This window comes from Syngnathus typhle, linkage group LG9 (assembly GCF_033458585.1).
Source record: "Syngnathus typhle isolate RoL2023-S1 ecotype Sweden linkage group LG9, RoL_Styp_1.0, whole genome shotgun sequence".
NCBI lineage: Eukaryota > Metazoa > Chordata > Actinopteri > Syngnathiformes > Syngnathidae > Syngnathus > Syngnathus typhle.
This window is the reverse complement of record NC_083746.1, coordinates 2544469-2559990: the sequence shown is the minus strand read 5'-3', so window position 1 is coordinate 2559990 and position 15522 is coordinate 2544469. Positions and strand designations below refer to the sequence as shown.

The 15522-nt window shown below is 43.9% G+C and overlaps 3 protein-coding genes and 1 long non-coding RNA gene across 5 annotated transcripts; 2 read left to right on the top strand and 2 right to left on the bottom strand.

Moving 5' to 3' along the window:
• The first annotated feature begins 36 nt into the window (after positions 1 to 36).
• LOC133159536 (cytochrome c oxidase assembly factor 5) lies at positions 37 to 935 on the top strand. The gene is made up of 3 exons (XM_061286602.1): positions 37 to 268; positions 474 to 557; positions 624 to 935. Exons 1-3 carry the CDS (start codon positions 167 to 169, stop codon positions 663 to 665), a joined length of 228 nt encoding a protein of 75 aa, XP_061142586.1. The 5' UTR covers positions 37 to 166; the 3' UTR covers positions 666 to 935.
• A 42-nt stretch (positions 936 to 977) lies between these two features.
• On the bottom strand, positions 978 to 3702 carry si:dkey-4e7.3 (uncharacterized protein LOC402865 homolog). 2 transcript variants are annotated; one of them, XM_061286599.1, is made up of 7 exons: positions 3450 to 3702; positions 3216 to 3307; positions 2852 to 3039; positions 2020 to 2199; positions 1712 to 1823; positions 1508 to 1644; positions 978 to 1429 (listed from the first exon to the last, which is right to left on the bottom strand). In XM_061286599.1, the coding sequence occupies exons 1-7, from the start codon at positions 3491 to 3493 to the stop codon at positions 1082 to 1084; spliced, it is 1101 nt and encodes a 366-aa protein (XP_061142583.1). In that variant the 5' UTR covers positions 3494 to 3702; the 3' UTR covers positions 978 to 1081. The 2 variants fall into 2 exon arrangements, with proteins under 2 accessions (XP_061142583.1, XP_061142585.1); XM_061286601.1 differs by having other exon boundaries at positions 3216 to 3290.
• A 131-nt stretch (positions 3703 to 3833) lies between these two features.
• LOC133159488 (uncharacterized) lies at positions 3834 to 4558 on the top strand. The gene is made up of 3 exons (XR_009715699.1): positions 3834 to 3967; positions 4203 to 4268; positions 4458 to 4558. It is a non-coding gene; the product is annotated as an uncharacterized LOC133159488 (long non-coding RNA).
• Positions 4559 to 4979: 421 nt separating this feature from the next.
• Positions 4980 to 14682, bottom strand: inpp4aa (inositol polyphosphate-4-phosphatase type I Aa). The gene is made up of 24 exons (XM_061287875.1): positions 14551 to 14682; positions 11937 to 12182; positions 11804 to 11848; positions 11401 to 11519; positions 11222 to 11338; positions 11078 to 11157; positions 10878 to 10995; positions 10694 to 10784; positions 10476 to 10623; positions 10170 to 10300; positions 9918 to 10022; positions 9633 to 9741; positions 9517 to 9534; positions 9267 to 9447; positions 8865 to 9134; positions 8652 to 8799; positions 8139 to 8171; positions 7886 to 8058; positions 7699 to 7822; positions 7214 to 7481; positions 7013 to 7110; positions 6822 to 6934; positions 6438 to 6592; positions 4980 to 6375 (listed from the first exon to the last, which is right to left on the bottom strand). The coding sequence occupies exons 2-24, from the start codon at positions 12064 to 12066 to the stop codon at positions 6243 to 6245; spliced, it is 2907 nt and encodes a 968-aa protein (XP_061143859.1). The 5' UTR covers positions 12067 to 12182; positions 14551 to 14682; the 3' UTR covers positions 4980 to 6242.
• Between the last annotated feature and the right edge of the window lie 840 nt (positions 14683 to 15522).

Sequence of the window (15522 nt, the reverse complement as noted above, 5' to 3'; positions counted from 1 at the left end):
AACTGCTCCCATGGTGCATTTCCGCCGGCATTTCCTGTTTCCCATCATGCAACGCGTTTTCAAAATGGCCCCGGAGTGCGTTGACGACAACCAAAATAGATGTCAACCCCTTTGGTTTTCGCACCATTGAGGTTATTTGTGTTATTGTTGTCAACAGAATTTTGCAATGCCGAAATATTACGACGATAAAGAGGAAGATAACCGAGCCTGTGCTGGGCTAAGAGAGGACTTTAAAGCTTGTCTCCTTCAACATGACTGCGTCCTTAAGGTAAGCCACACCTGCTTATCAGTATTTTTTTTTTCCTGCTTCGCTTTTAATGTGAACGCTTTTGTGTTAAAATATTTAGAAAAATTGCTTGAATTATGCTCCAAATCTCTTTACTACTTTTGAGTCACGCTCAATCTTGCATAGTTGGCATCTCGGAGGTGAATGTATGTGCATATTGCGAATATATTCCTTTACATCCTTTTAGGAGGGCAAAATGCCCAGCGAATGCTTGAAGGAAGGCCACTGCAAAGCCCTGCAGACTGCATTCTTTGAGTGCAAGAGATCTATGGTGAGTTTGTGAAAAGACTCTGCACTGAAAATGTCCATTCACATTCTCCACACTCTTCTATCGCAGCTGGACGCAAGATCAAGATTCAGAGGAAGAAAGGGATATTAAAGAACTAACATGGGATCTATATTAAAGACTGCAAGAACTGTGCCAGTTAAGCTTCTCTTCCTGCTTGCTTGAACAGCTCAGGATGTCGGAGAGCAACAAAGGACTGACAAAGTTTCAAGAAAAGTTATTTCACACTTAAGCAAATTAAGACAGACATTTTTGCTTTTACCATTTATTAGTTTTTGCAGTTTATGAAATTGTGCCTATTGTTGGAAACTAGATAGTAGAGCCACACTGAAAATAAAGTTGATTTATGAGTCAAGAACAAGATCACAGTAAAACACAATGAATATAAAAAGCACTACTTAACCATCCTCTCAAAAAAGAGCCAGTATACTCATTTTATTCATGTGAAGAAAAACATTAACCTAGTTCAGTGTGACGGGTGGAATCGCCTATTCTTCAAGCATTAAGAACTATTTCAAGGCGGCCATCATCATCTCCTTAAACCTCTCCATGTCCACCTTCTTCATGATAAGAGCCTTGTGAGTCTTCTTGAGCAATCCCACCTTGTCCACCACCATCATGCCTCGCGTGTGCGTGCCCGTCAGCTCCACGCTGACCGGGTAACAGTCGGTCTCGGTGACTAACGCGTCATCTACGGCGGCGGCCGCGGCGTACGAGTCACAGGAAACAAATCCGCTGCCGCCCACGAGCTCCTTCTGGACGTGCTCGCTGAGTGACGCCTCCATGCTGTGGCGGAAGATGCGTGCCATGAAGCGAGCTTTGTGTGTGGGCTGCGCCAGCCAGGCGTCACAGAACTCCTTTTAGAACATGTAAAGCAGAGAGATGCTGTTCAGGTTCACGAACTCTGCTGTCATGTTTGTTCCACAATTGCTCACCCAGGACAGCTTGCTGTAGCACGTGAACTCCCAACATGCCAAGTAGGTTGGACACTGGTAATCGTTCAGCACGATGTACGCCGCTTCCGGATCAGCTGTGAAGTTAAACTCCCCGCACACTGTGGTGTTCCCTCGTGCTGCTCAAAGCGCCCGCAAATGTGTCACTTAACAAGAACTCCACACGGTCATCCATTGTTGACTGACATTCAGTGTTGCCTCCCATGATGTAGAGCCCCCGCAGCTTGCTCGGCAAAGACGGCTCCAACCTTACGGCCAGAGCCAGGTTGGTGAGCGGCGCCGTGGCAACCAGCGATACCTTGCAGAGATGGGAGAGAACCACACACAACAGTAGGATTGTATTTTCTCTCGTGCAAGCAGATGTGACAACTGTTTTTTCAGACAGACGATTGAATTTCACACGAGCAACTAAAATTTCGAATACATGCGATGATAAACGACCAATAAATGTACAACTTTATTAGTTAGGAGGACCTACTATAGCGGTCGCTCACCTCTCCAGGGTTCTCATTGACAATTCGGATCATAGCTGACACGGCGCCTTCGTCCTGCACCAGGTCCATGCTGGGAGCGTTCGGGTCAGGGGCGTCTCCCAGGCCGTCCAGCCCGTGGAAGTGGCTCGCGTTCATCGTGTTGCCAAGGAGGGGCTTGGCAGCACCTTTAAACACTGGAATCTAGCACATGAAATGAAGCACTCAAGGGGTTGAGTTTATGATTCGACCTGAACAAAATTGACAAGACTAGAGTTGTAATGTAATATATTTGGGGGGAAAAAAACATCTAAGGATCGTGAAAATTAAGTTCTAATATTTTTTTCAAGAAAATTCTAGCTTTATGAGAGTATTGTCAAAGCCTATCCAAATAGTCTTTTTTTTTTTTGCAGAAAAAAGCTAATGATACAAGAATACTTTAAGTGAAAATACCACGGTGGAGTGATAATGTTGCCAGACTGAAGTTGTAATTGTACATTAAACAGTTGTAGTAATAAAAAAGAACGTCATATTTTTTCACCGAATTATATGAAGTCATAATGTCCTGAAAATAATTTGTTTTTTTCTAACAAGTAATGTTACAAGATTTATTTACAAGGAGTAACATAAAAAAAAAAAAAATCAAGCCACATTTCAAAAAGTCACAATATTATGAAAATCAAGCCATCATTTGAACAAAATCAAATATCTTTGGAAAGAAAAATGTAACCGACATTTACTAACTGAGTAAATCATTGTCAGTCCCTGAAGGTCACATGAGCGCAGTCAACTTGACTCATGTGATGCAACCTCTTCCAAATGTCCACATTTCCAAGTCAAACCAAAATGGACCCACCTCAAGCCGATCACAAGCTTGCAAAACCCGCAGCGTGTTCCTGCACACGTTCTCCACTGTGGTGTTTCCATGCACGCACGTCACTCCCAGCAGGTCCACGTTGGGGGCGGCTAGTGCTAACATGATGGCCTGCGCGTCATCCACACCACAGTCCACATCCATCAGCAGCTTCTTGCTCATTCTGGAGGCTTTTTTTTTTGCACAATTGACCAGTTAAGTTTATGTTTGCAGCAAGTACAGTTGAGTTGCTTGTATCCACTTTGGACTTCTACGCTACTGTATTTTATTGTTTGTCAAAATGGCATTACTTGGAGAGCCAAGTATTTTTTTTTTTAGGTGGAGAAACTTAGGCGACCGTACTTACCTTTTGGATATAAAGATGAAGTGAAGCGTGTGATTGCTGACGTCTTCAGAAAGAAGAAACGATGACAGTTGATAGCTGTTGTTGCCAAGAAACTGTTGTTAGAATGTTACAAGAATAAAGTTAGATGATTTCATGTTAAAAGAAAAAGTTGTTGAAAGGAACAGGAAATCCACAGTGCATATAAAGCAACAATTTTCTCTTCTAATGTTAATAATTGAATGGATTTGGGATTACCTCGGTGCAAAGCTGCGGCGCAAGACGGTTACACACAGCGCCATGCAAGGGAAGCAAGAGAAGGCTCAAGAGACGAAGAATTTTCGAAGCACGTACATTTTTACATTTTCAAATGTACACAATAAAACTTTACTCGAATTTAAGACATCCTAAAAATGTAGCATAAAATTTGTGTGAGTTAAAAAATATATACAGAATTACGGAGGGCTCAACTTCATGCTGGAGGACCAGCGGCCTGAAACGTCATTTCCGGTTGTTGCCTTGCCATATACGGCCGGGCATGTGACCACAAGGGGGCACTGCAGGGTATGACGTGAACGCGCAGCACGCAGTGGAGCTCCTCAGAGCGCCTCAACAGTTGAGCGCAATCAATTCTGATTGGGAGCACGCGCACGCGCACGCCAGGGTTCATAAGCAGCAAACAGCCAAAAAATAATCCTTTCGATCAGCGAGCAACGCACTGAGCTCCACGGAGAAAGGGAAAAACTCATTGGAAGAGGAGACCAAAGAGACTACCGGTGAGCTCACGGTTCTCAACTAGACTCATTTAGTTGAGTCTTTATGACAAGCATTAAGTTGTGTATTGACTTTTGTTTGAATGACTAACTTTATGTTCAAGATCTTTTCCTTCTTTCTTTTGATGAAATAAACTGGTCTTTATCTACATTGTTTATTTGGAAGAAAATTGTATTTTGTTTAAACTCATCCCTTTTTTTTGTATGTGTTTTAAAGGGTTTTCACCTTGTTTTGCAGATTAAGAACCTGAACAAAGGGCTAAAGGAAAAAACTCTTCGGAGGAGGAGACTAAAGAGACTACAGGTGAGCTCACAGTTCTCAACTGGACTCCTTTAGTTGAGTCTTTATGACAAGCATTAAGTTGTGTATTGAATGACTAACTTGATGTTCTTGACCTTTTCTTTCTTTCATTTGGTGAACTGAACTTTATCTGCATTGTTTATTTGGAAGAAAATTGTACCTTTTTGTATAAACTCATCCATTTTTTTGAAGGTTTTTCAGCTTGATTGTTTCGCTCATTAAACACCTGAAGAGTGGAATCCCAGTCTGGTCAAGTCCTAAAGTGTGGAAACCCATGACGTTAAAATACACTTGCCTGTAAGTACGTAAATAAATAATATTGGCCTAGTTCTGAGCACAAACTGTTGAGATACCGCTGGACGATCCACCGTACCTTCCACATAATGGAAAATCGTTCAGTTACGTTGTCTGTCACGATAAATCATTGTCATATTTTAAATCACAATTTTCAACAAAATTAGTCTAACAATCTTAATCTGGTTGGAAATCGCTGCTTTCAAGGAACTACATGGTGCCAGACCCCCCCGGCCTCTTTGCCGGCCACGTCTGGCCCATGTACTTGAAACACAAGAACATCATGGTGAGTCAGTGTGTGTGTGTGTGTGTGTGTGTGTGTGTGTGTGTGTGTGTGTGTGTGTGTGTGTGTGTGTGTGTGTGTGTGTGTGTGTAATTAAACAAGAAATAAGCATTTCAGGCTACATATTTTTCCTCACCCATTTTTGGAGTTGACCATCTTTTATTCAGCAGCAATTTTTACAAGCTCTTCCACCTATGCGCATGTAATTTATGCAATAATCTTAATAACAACATACATGAACACAAATAGCTCTAAGCAAAATAACAATAATTTTTAAATTAAAATTGGCAGTGTGTGTTACAGTACAGTGAGGTACATGGGGCCTGCTATGGCAGCAACAAAGGAGGTGCTGTTAAAGCTCACTACAATTTATGCTTTACCGCGACTAACTTTTTCTCAATCCCGTGCAAAATCACTTTTTTGTTGTTGTAACAATGTGCATAATCCCGCTGAATGCGGCAACTCAAACCAATACATGCTGCATGGGATTCTTATCCTCCAAGAGATTCCAGTGTGCAATCAATTCACATCTGGTGCACTTGTAACATTTCATGCAATCTGTTTTCCTGCACATTTACTCGTATCATAATCTGTGGCATTTAGGTAAAGAAAAATAGACATATCAGTAGATTGCTATGCATAAAGAAGTATTAGGACCAAACTGAAGTCCGAATTCAAAGAGGGAGTCTGTGAAGGTAGCATTTTTCAGCTGAATGACGTCGGTTCCAGAAAAATTTTAAGACTATTGGTAGGCTGGGTTTTTGGACGCCTTCAAAAGCTCCACCTCATGTATGTAGTCTCCGTGACCATATCAATTTCGACAGCAATTGCAATCTGGTCGTCCCGGAAGTGAACCGTAAAAGCTGCCTACCGAGGACGCATCCTGTTAATTTGGATACAGAGTGAAGGGGAAAAAGAAAACTGATGATACAGTTGAATTTTCTTTAGATTAAATTTGTACTGTTTTGAGAATTATGCTGCATATTTTTCATAATCATATTTCTATATATATATATATTTTATAATATTTTTAAGATTAAAGTTATAAGCTTGAGGATTTGTGAGGAACAAATGTATTACTTTATTCTCATTAAGACTAATATTGAAAATAACTTAAGTCATAATTATGAGAATAAAGTTTCACAAAATTTAAAAATAGTTTCAAGATTGAAGCAATACTAGAGTGTTCTTAAATGATTACTCCTAATCTTGTAGTGGTTTTTTTTTTCTTCAGTTTGCCACTAATAGTCCTTTGTTGTAATTCAACTGAAAGGAAGCAAAATCACTAGAAAACAATCTACAATAGCACTTGGAAATAAACAAATCTCCTTATTGGTGACTAAACACAACAACTGTCACTGTGTGTGTATGCTGTAAATTTGTCAATCTTTCTTCTCCACTTAGGATTCAACTTTCCCGTACGTGCCCTCCGGGGGGCGATATTCTTTGGGGAAGGCCTTGAGCTGGAGTGAGTTAAAGGCGTATTTGCGACATCCCACATTCTTCATAGTATTCTCCCGTCTGCAGCCCTCGCTGCAAGAACGAGTGGGTTAGGGTTAAGCTTAGGAGTGAGGAGCATATGGCGAGCAACTGACCTGCGCATACAGTCCAGGGCCTGGTAGAAGACCTGCGGTGCCAAAGCGTGTTCCTGCTGCAGGATGTGACACTGCTCCAGTGTCAACGACATAGCCGTGCGGTCCTTGGCACTCTTGCAGCTTGTGAAGCGCACGCCGTTTAGGCGTCGGCACGCCTGCAGCGGACATATACATTTTTGGGTCCAAATACGACTACCGTAATTTTCGGACTATAAGCTGCACCGGAGTATAAATCGCACCAGCCATAATATGGCCAAAAAAGTGAAAAAAAAAACGTGTATAAGTCGCCCCCCACACCCAAACTATGGGAAAAAAAAAAAAACCCGACTTATAGTCAGAAAATTACGGTACATTGAGGTCAGAGGGATGATTTAAGCAGTGTACCTCTGCCGCCTGCCACAAAATCTCCACATTCTTGCTCTTTTTGGCGTTGACGTTGTGGCCGAGCTGTTTGAGCAAATCGGGCAGATTGGTGGTGCTACGTGAGCGAGGAAGACCTACGAGGAGAACCAACAGTGGAAGTGAGGGAGATATTTTAACTGCTGTCTTGATGCTTTAGAGCAGAGTGGACTGACAATCCTCCGGCAGGACTTCTTTAAAGTGGTCGTAGTACAAGCTGAGACGAGCCATGCTCTCCGTATTGATTGCGTCCTGCAGAGATGTGTCACCAAACCTGCACGCACACCAATAATCAATCTCATCAAATCTCATCCTCAATATTATTCGTCCACTCGAACATGGAAACTGAACGTGATTGAATTCTTGTATCAACTTACTTCTCAGCCAGCGTTTGCTGCTCATTGATGCCTACGTTGAAGAGGACGGGTTGCACGCGCAGCAGCATGCCATTTTGGATTTCCCGCGGCAGCCCGTCGAAAATAGCGGCGGGGATGGGGACTCTGACATTAAAGCCGTTCCTGTTTCCTGTGATGACGGGAAGCATGTCCGGACTGAAGACCGTACTCGCTTGCGTGATCTTAAAGGTGACGTTCCTCAGGTCGGTCACCCCGACGCTCATGTCCTCCAACATGGCGAGCTCCTCACCTAAAGGTGCCGAAGCACATTGGATATAAAGCAGTCTCACCACTCACGTGCTAATATGGTGATGGAACGTAATAGTGGACCCTTGTGAGGAAAAGAAGCCCAGAAAATGGATGGATGGCTAACCTTCATCATCTTAAGAACATCCATTTGAAAATTTGCACGCTGGGGTGGTGTAATAGGATAAGCAAGCGTACGTCCGTGCACACTCACACATTACCATAGGTGCTGAGCAAGCTCTCATACTGCACCAACAGGCCGATGGTGTGGAGCTGCTTGAGGAAGCCCGAGTCACACAGGCTGTTCCTCAACTTGAGGACGAAGCCGCAGATAAGAGCTGTTAGCTGTAAGCGCACCAGCGAAAATCATTATCTTCATCCCGTTGGAGCCGGCCGCAGAGAACTGACCGTCTGGCAGAAGACCACGTCGCGGCGGTACTGCAGTGTGAGGCTCATGGCGATGGTAGGGGCACTGTCCTGCATGAGGAGGAACACCATGGCTTTCTTGGCTTTGTCGCTCATTAGCGAGGCACGGTCGCTCAGCGTGGAGAGAAGAGGGTGCAGGGCCTCGGCCCACTCGCCTGCGGGAAAGAGGCAATGTTTATGGTACACATCATGCATGATGGAGACGTAAACGTGATAGTCTTGCTTCAGGCCTTACCTGGAGATGTTTTTCCCCGCTCAGGACTGCTCCCTAAGCAGGGAGATGGAGTATGAGTCAACATATGTTTATTCAAATGTTTCTTTTCTTGCATGTCGGGAGATGTGGTCAAAATGTGAGCATTTGTTTTTCAGAAGAAATTCGCGGGCACGGGGAGAACATGCAAACTCCACACAGGGAGGGCTAGAGTTGGAATCGAACCTAGCGAGGCGGACGTGCTAACCGGTGCCATACCATGCTGCCGACAATAAACATTTCAATAAATGTTGAAGCTGTTTTTAGTCACTAATTTTAATTTTGACTCAACACTCCGCCCTGGTGGCCAAGGTGCATAAAGCAGGCTCAATTTTTTGTTGGTGCTTTTGTGGAACTGGAACAGATTGCTGCTATTTCCATTTATTTTAATGCTGATGATAAAATCAACGCACCGCTGTTTTATGTTCCTCATGTACAGTTAGCTTACCATGGATACTTCATTTTTGCTCCTCTACCATGACAACATAAGAGGTTGACCTTTTTTGCTGTTTGTAATGTCTTCACTGGCCAACGCAAACACATCATCAGAGCTGCTGTCGCTCTGCAGCTGATCCCCTCGCAGCATCCTGTCCACCTTCTGGATAACACATTCGAGACTCTTGTCCACATTCAGCCACACCTTCTCCTGCACACACATTACATAGGATCAAGATTCAAGTCCACACATGAGGCTCATGGACGTTCTCGTACCCACTCCTCCGCATTCAAGGAGGCTCGCTTGTTTTTAATCGCGTCGAGGCTCTCCGGGGGGGTGACGAGGCGGGAGGGCGAGGTAGCCACCCTCGAAGGGGACGATGGGTGGTGAGCGGGTGAGCGCGAGGGCGAGCGCGAGGAAGGCGAGAGGGAGGATGAGGAAGGGGACGGAGTGCCTTGCAGGGCGTACGCTGGGCGGGCGGCCGCCAAGGCGATGATGGCCGAGGACAAGAGCTTGGAGTCGCATACGCTCACCAACTGACGGGTCTGAAAGAGGCCAGCAGATATATTGTTCAGTAAAAAGTTGAGTAAGTTAGCACGTGCGCCTCACAATTCTGGGCTTTTCCCCACCCCACAACAACGAGGCGCTCTAAAGAAGCAAGTCCTCATTGTGCACACCTTCTCCTTGAGGACAGCTAAAGTTCTCTCCAGCGCGTTGGCCGAGCGCTCCTTGGCCGCTCTGGTCAGACGCTCAATGTAGTAGCACACTTGGGTCTTCAGCGTGTTAATTTGGCCAATCAGCTCCTTCGCTCTGACGATATCCTGCGGCTGGTACGCCATTCCTCTCGGACCGGCGGAACTATGCAAAAGCATTTCGATTTGGGAGGTAAACGTGCGGCCACGACACCAATGACATCATCAGTCTCACCTTTCTTCCTCGTAGGAGCTGGCAGTGCAAAAAAAATTAAAAAAAACAGGAAAAGGGTGCTGTGATTATTTCTAATGACTCAAACTGGGTGCTTGGAGTAAATGCGTCCTACTTACTGTTGTCTGGCCTCGTCAAGCTTTTGCAGGAGCTTCCTCAGGCCGCAGCCTTTAAAGCCTTGATGATGTGCAGCGGGTGCGCCGTTAGTCACCACGTCGTACGTGTGGTCTGGTCGAACGACATGGGTCAAGGGTCAGTGACAGCAACACTAAATACGTTATAGTTCTGTCCAAAAAATATTAAGTGCCCAATCTAATACGATCCAATGCAAGAAAGGTGTCAAAAATTCCACCTTAACGAAGAGAATAATACTCGGGGATGTCATCGGATTGTGAGTGAGTTACCATAGCCGGAATCTCCTTGTACTCTCATCCTCTGGATGTGCAAATTTGTGGGAATAAATTCCAACTTGCGCTCAGCCTTCAATGTGCTGGATTTAAAAGAAGGTCCTGAAAGAGAAGAAAGGCTACTGCTTATTTTCAATTGGACTCAGTTACCGACCAAAACATGATCACCGACCAAAGCATGAAGAGTAAAAGACCAAGACGTTTTGTAATGTTTTTTTTTTTTCTTCTATATAGAATAATGTGTCTTACCTTTGTATTCATGGAGGTCACTAATGGTCTCCTGATATGTGAGAATGATGGTCTGGTACTGAGTGATGATCTGCCTCCTGAGGTTCTCCCAGCACGGAGACAACTCGCCCAGTTCTTCCAGTTCACAACACCTGTGAGGTGAAAGGTGGACAGTCTCAGGGAAATGGAATGCAACCAAAGTGGAACCAGGTAGACATTTCCAGATACCATGTAAAGGGCCCTGAGCAGTTGACTGTATTTGCTCTATGGCTGGATTCTTCCTATTTAGTGTTCTAGCTGACAATTTTTATTAGCATGCAATGTTACCTGACAGCGTCTTCTTCCAAAAGCAACTTCACAAACTGTCGAGGGATGTGCAGAGAGAGCACGCTCTCAGCCATCTGCTCGAGGACGCGGAGATGGTTGCCGTCCGTCGTGGGGAAACGGTACGTGTGCGACATGACACCTCCGAACACTGACCGGAAACATCGGCGTGACACCATCAAAACTTTCATGAAGTTCGGATGCTCTCTGATGATACTCACCGGCCTTCAGCAGGGGATCTTTACACAGGGACGAAGACTTGGACTTGATGCCTTTCGATTCAGTCAGGCTTTCGTCGACTGGAAGAACCATCTAAAACCGTATCCCCATTGTTATTCCCTATATGACTTTACATTTCATTTTTTTAAAAAAGGCAATGTATGGTCTACAAGCAATTCCACTCACCCTTCCGTTAACGGTGTCTCCTCGCTGTAGTTTGCCAACCGAAGCTTTCTGCTCATGTTTCTCCTCAATCTGCCAGGCGATGACTGTGAGGTTGCCCATTCGCTCATTCTCGGCCGACCTGGAAGTACACTCAATGAGCGGGAGATCCCCAGTCCAGATGGGGGGTCACTTGAAAGGAGGAAAACACTGAGATGGGCTACCTGAGAGCCAGGTGCAGACGATGATGTTTGTCCTGCAGGAGCTCCTTCAACGAAAATATGGCCGAGCCCAGCAAGTACATCTGTTTGACAGAAGGCACAAGTGGTATTTCTGAGAGTTCACCAAAAAATCCAGATGTGACTTACAGTGCCCTGGGAGCGATCCTTCACATCATAGACAGAGAGCTTGACCTGCGTCTGCTGGGTGATTAGAGAGTCCTGGAAGAAGGCCACGCTGCTTAAGAAGATGGGGTTACTCGTCCCCTGCAGGCAACATGGAAGAAGGTCGACATTGTCCTTAAGAGGAGCGAGGAAGGTTTGTGTACCTCAATAATTTCAGTTTGAGAGTGTTTGGTCCAGAAGGCTTGGGGGGGAGTGGTGCAGCTGACGGCCACAAAGCTGCTGGGCTTACGCTCCACAGTGGGTGTGACCAGCTCGCTGCAGACTGGAGGAAACAGGAAGTTGTAGAGCAGTCACTCATTCTTTGCTCTGCTTTCACATGAATGATGTTGTCGGTTAAGTAAGATCGAACTGTTCTGGACCGAGTTTGAGCTATCCAAAGTCCTCGGGTGCAAAACTAGAGTAAGTTCCAGATTTCTAAGCTATTTGATCATAGCTTGTGATTCGGTCCCAGTTTCAAGCAAGTCCCTGGCTCCTTTCATAAATGAAACGAAATACTGGATTTGTGAGGTCTAAAGTCCAAAGTCCATCTCCAAAACACATTCTTACCCAAACTGAACTCTAACACTGGCTCGTCCGGGTCCTGACTGTTGCCTGTAGACCGAAGAGAAGGAGAGCTCGATTGGAATAGCTTTTTGTCATAAATGGAGCAGTGTTACCACGGATACGGTCACATGGTTACCTGACAGAGCCAGCCCCATCATCTCCGATGAAAGATCAAACGTGTTGGCCCGGTAGACTGACCACGGCCTGTGACGGGGGCTGCGCTCTTTCCCGGACATGGACGGGTCACGTCGCGGCTGTGGATGCATCCTTTTTTTTTTGTTTTGGTAAGGACCCTGAAGAAATCTCAAGCGAACCTTCAACCTGAACTTCCCTTGCGATATAGACGTCTCGTGCGATGACCTCAGCAGTTACCCATGAGTCACTAATGAAAGGCAAAGAGGAAGAGGAGGGGGGGTAAGTCTGATGTCGCCATGGAAACAGATGACACAGACACCGATGATAATGATGCTGACATCATCCAGCTGGCTGCATTTAAATTGACACAATTATCTGCTTCCATGCGCCGACTCTGTTGATGTGCAAATGTAGGCAGTGGCGAACCTTTCCCAGTGTGAACTTTCACATGACTAAAAATACCCCTGCTCAATCTGCTCATGTTAAAAGGTGGAATATTTTTGTTCCACAAACTGCTCAGAAAATTGAAAGCATAGAATTAATCAAAACATAAGCGCGTTATACTTTTCCCAATACGACATGACCAGTTGCTAGTTACCTGGGAATGGGAAATAAAGTAACATCTACACCTACAACCTTAGGCGAGATGGGAAATTTGATAAATATTTCTGAAATTGAAGTCTGAAGAGAAGTTTTTAAAGCTCCTAAAATAAATTGTAATTTTAAAAAAGCATCATTGCAAGGTACCACTACTACTGCTGATAATAATAATAATGATAGTTATGATAAAAATAGTACATTGCCCACAGACTACATTGTAGGATGGGTAAAATAAAAATAAAATGCTAATACTAATGTTTGTAAAAAAAAGGTAAAAAAAAAAAAATAATCCAAAAACTATTTCAAAAGAATTGGGGGAAAATATATTACGAAATGAGAAATGGAATCATAAAAATGGTTATTGTCTCCTTTGTCTAAACTGTAAATAAAAAATATGTCTATAATTAACTGTAAAATCTTCGAATGTAAGTTAAAAAAAAAAAACACACATCACAAGTCAGTAGATCAATATACAGTTGTGACCTTACACCAACAGATACAGAAGTGCTTTAATCATGCGTGTGCGTGTACGTGTGTGAGTTTATACGTGCGTATGTCATTGTGTGTTCATGTGTAAGAGCATCCGCCATGGCGCTCTATTTTTACATACGAGTCTGTTTTGACGTCACCCGCCCAGTCCCACATATGCTGCTCTTCTGCTCAGTCACAGATGATGAGCTCTATACCTCATATAGCCTGTGTGTGTGAAAAGAAAATGTGAATGTTGGTTAGGGGGGGGGAGAAAACTGCCCGAGACACGGTAGGATGCTCTGTAGGAGTGTCACAGTCGGTTTGGTACAACGACCCAGGGAGTCACAGATCATTGTGGTGACGTGTTTGACAACCACCACCATCCTCAGATGCATGTGGCGAGCTTCTCCATTATGTCGCTCATTAAGCGACCCCCCCCACAAATATGAGGAAAGCAAACATCATGTTGCTTTGAATGCATTAGTTGGAACCAGACACGCCAGCAAAAAACAATCGTGACGGACTTGGGTGGTAACTTCTTCACATAAGATGCTGATTTCATCACTGACTGATGGTCACTGCAGCGAGTGTGGAGTGTACAACTACAGAGCTAAGGCTCATCCAGGTTCAGCTATCATTCACCACCTTTATGGACGTCATTTTATTTCTATTAAGTTTTTTTTTTGTAGCACTGCCTGCAGATCTCCAGTGAGTTCCCAGCAAGAAGCTCACAGATGCAGTCAGCACCAGCTGCTCCCCCAAAATACTGGGTTCTCAATCGAAACGCATCATGAGGCTCCCAGAAAACATGCCGCCAGGATGTGTCACACGTTATTGACGTCACAGCATCACTTTAACGCGGAGGAAAGCTATAGAGTGTTTATTTGCTCAATCATTGATCTTTAAATTTGAACTTTGACTTAGCACACACATTTCCCTTGAGGAAAAACAAATCCAACTAAAGCAAAAAACTTCGCCCTATAATGTCACATGGCATGTCTTTTCCCACATTTCCGCATTCACACTCCTACAGAAATCAAATTTCGTCTTTTGTTTCATATTAGCAGAGCGGACCGGATCCAATATGACTGCGGCCCATGGACCTCAGGTTGACTACCTCTGCAACACTGACTTGTCACTGGGGTGGTACCCTTATGTCTTTTTGGTCCACCTAAAAGGACTCAAAGGCGCCAAATCGAGTTGTAAATAAATGAAAACATCCCCCTTCCCTCCTAATAATCCACAACCAATGGCCTGGATTTTAATCCCGCATGAAACATGGTGTGTCATCTCGTCTGTTTACTTGGATGCTTGCATCACTTGAACGGCTACTGTGTGTAGTAGTGTCACACAGTTACACAATAATATACACTATTACAAATTTCCCTCATGATGTCTGCTGATGCTTACAAAACGAAGGGGGGGGAGGAGAGAGGGGGAGCGCAGATGAAAACAAAAACATCGCTATTCATTTAGCAGCAGCATCTTCTCGCTCTGAATGCGTGACGTCATCAGGTATTTCATGTAAATGACAGAAATCCGACCTTTGGAAGAATCAAGGAAGAAGACGTGGTGTCATCCATCGTAAGGCGAGCGTTGCTGCACCCATCCTGGCTGCTCGCTCGACGGCGTCTGCAGGCTGCACGAGACTCGCCCAGACTCCCTGTGACACCCTGCAATGTCACTTTAAAGCCACTAGAGGGAGCTAAAGGTCTGCTTTGAAGCTGCCTTCATAGACGTTCTCGACTGCTGCTGGTTCATTGGTGGCCTCCATGGTCACTTTAAGAACACTGTTGTTATTTGGTTTTAAAAAGCAGTCAGTCGAGGAAAACGTTGTAGCCAACCGTTATACTGTGCACTCTTCATTTTTGTATTCATGACATGTTATTTAAAAAAAAAACATTGTGTTTGAACTATGTGATAGCAATTATGCTTGACTTTCGTAAATATTTTGGATTTTTGTGATTAAAAACATATGAGGAACTAATAAACTAGTAAAATTAATGTCAGAATTACAATCAGCATGCATAGTGGATGTAATAGGTAAACATATCCATGCTCATGCCAGGTTTTTGTAAAAAATAAAATCAAGATAAACCTATTCAAAATACTTTCCATAATTTCGTAATACTCCGTTTTAAAATAATCTAAGTCAAAATACACCAGTGAGAATGTGATTGGTCATTTCTGAACAGAGACATATTGTCGCACAATACTAAACCTGTCTGCCCTTGCCGACAAATTAATTCAAAACTCTTTAACCAATTGACTAAAATCTTAGTAATTCATAAAATTATATGAAAATATTACAGTATAATGAAAATGTGGCCTATACTAAGCAAATTATTTGACCATTCATTGAGGACTAATGTTTAGTAGAAAATGCAAGACTAAAAGGTTGCAATATGTCATTAAAGTGTATTTAATCATCTGAAATGTTTAGACAAACAAGTCAACTGGGATGAACCTGTTTTGTTTCACAAAACGGGAAGTTGAAACTTGCGCGTCCACCGAAA